The sequence below is a fragment of the Centruroides sculpturatus genome, unplaced genomic scaffold, assembly GCF_000671375.1.
Source record: "Centruroides sculpturatus isolate CEXI.00-Female unplaced genomic scaffold, Cexi_2.0 scaffold1846, whole genome shotgun sequence".
Lineage (NCBI taxonomy): Eukaryota > Metazoa > Arthropoda > Arachnida > Scorpiones > Buthidae > Centruroides > Centruroides sculpturatus.
In genome coordinates, this window is record NW_019386544.1 from 12,146 (window position 1) to 14,227 (window position 2,082).

Sequence of the window (2,082 nt, forward strand, 5' to 3'; positions counted from 1 at the left end):
GCTTTACAAATAAACAGAGGTTATGAAAAAGTATTGAAAAGAAAATCTAGTAAGAGACAATGTATAAAACAAAATTATGTATCATCAAAATTATTTTGTATTTTTATTATATAGTATACAGTGGACCCCTGATATAACACGCATGTCAGGCAGGAAACAACACCCGCGTTATAAGGTAAATCACATTATACCGAGTGGCACAGTAGTGACTCAATAAATTTACTCAGAATGATTTGAACTATATACTGAAACATCCCATCAACTACATACATATTATGTATTTTAATAAAAAAAACAATTTATTTATTAAGTATTTTATTAAAATTTACATAACATAGTTATACATCTTAATATGTACATACTATATATGTATTATTTTATTTACGTACATAAGGTATGCTTGAAACTATGGTACTGTATGTAAAAACAAACACTATCTGTAACTTGACTAATATCTATGTATTCGACATCATTTCAATTACAAAACATCACTTAAAAAAGTGAGTAATTTTTTGTTTGTTTGCTTTTTGATAACTTCTGTATCATTTCCCTTTTGAAAGATGCTAATATCAACAATCTGACACTGTTAATATTTTCTTTTGATTCAGCCCATTTTATAACAGTTTCCATGGCTGTTATTGCTTCTTTGGTTGTTGGCGGTATATCAGCTATCTCACTGGCACTTTCTTCATCATCTTCTGTTTCTTCTTGACAATCTTCGTCACTGCAAATGGATTCGATAATCATTTCATCATTAATATTCTGACAAATATCTTCTCTGGCTTCCTCATCTAACCAATCAGTCAAAGAATCATTAGTTATTTCTGGCTCATTCAATATTTCCCAGATATGAGAAATTTCAACCTCAGTGAAAATAATATCTGAAGCTGAATCTGAATGTGTTGTTGTTTCGTCGAGATCAACTTGGTTATTAGATTCATTTAATTTTTCCAACAGTTTCTAATTGTCTCTGATGTGATTGCTTGCCATGCAAGTCTAATACTGTAGGACACGTCTTTGAGATCCATTTTAAAAAAAAATATGTTGATGTCAATGTCTGATGCTAATAATGACTTCATCATTTCTCTTTGGTAATTTGTTTTGAAAGCACTAATAATGCCTTGATCTAAGGGTTGAATAAGAGCAGTAGTATTTTTTGGAAGACACATTACTTTTATATTACCATCATCAGACACAAGGTTATCAGCCGTTGGATGAGCTGGGCAATTATCTAAGAGAAGCAAAGCTCTTGGATCTAGACTCAATCCTCTCAGAAATTTTTGCACAGAGAGAACAAAGGAATTGTGAAACCAGTCATGAAATATGTTAGAAGTCATCCAAGCTTTTATGCTGTTTTTATAAACAACTGGCAGAGATTTTATATTTATTCACTTGAAACATTGTGGGTTTTGACTTTTACCTATAATGAGTGGCGTCAACTTGTGATTACCAGCTTTATTTACACAAAATAAAGCTGTTATCCTTTCCTTGCTTAGTTTTAATCCTGCCTTTTGTGGGTTACTTTTTAGATTTAAGATTTTATTTGGCAACATTTTGTAATATAATGCAGTCTCATCACAGTTATAAACTTGTGCATCACCCTTATACCCTTCTTTCTTAATGGAAATTGTGAACTGTTTGGAAAATTCTGCAGTGTCTTCAATATAACTAGGCTTCACCAGAAATAGAAATTTGGAAGATGTCATGTCATTTTTGCCAACACCACAATCAATCATCAGAAGCCTTAAAATCTCCTTCTGCTTTTAAGCTTACATGGAATTTTTTAGTCTGCATCTTTAAAGCAGTTCCAGACACGGGAATACCTTCACTTCGTTTTTGCATAAACCATGCATAGAGGCAATTGTCAACATTTTGATTTTTTCCAAGTCTTGTCTTTTTTCAAGTAAGCCCAGTATCTTGGTCAAGCTTATCAACAAATGAATTCAGTTTTGTCTCCTCTGCCATCCAACCCCTTACAGTTCCTTCAGGTATGCTGTATTCTCTACTTATGTTTGCTTTCGAAACTCTGCTCTTTACTTTAGCGATAATGTCAAGCTTTTCTTTCACACTGTAAGCTTTTCT

General features: G+C 32.2%; 1 protein-coding gene across 1 annotated transcript; it reads right to left on the reverse strand.

Annotated features, from left to right (window-relative positions):
- Positions 1-492: 492 nt before the first annotated feature.
- Positions 493-1,337, reverse strand: LOC111615268 (jerky protein homolog-like). The gene is made up of 2 exons (XM_023356678.1): positions 1,004-1,337; positions 493-923 (listed from the first exon to the last, which is right to left on the reverse strand). Exons 1-2 carry the CDS (start codon positions 1,335-1,337, stop codon positions 493-495), a joined length of 765 nt encoding a protein of 254 aa, XP_023212446.1.
- Positions 1,338-2,082: the final 745 nt, after the last annotated feature.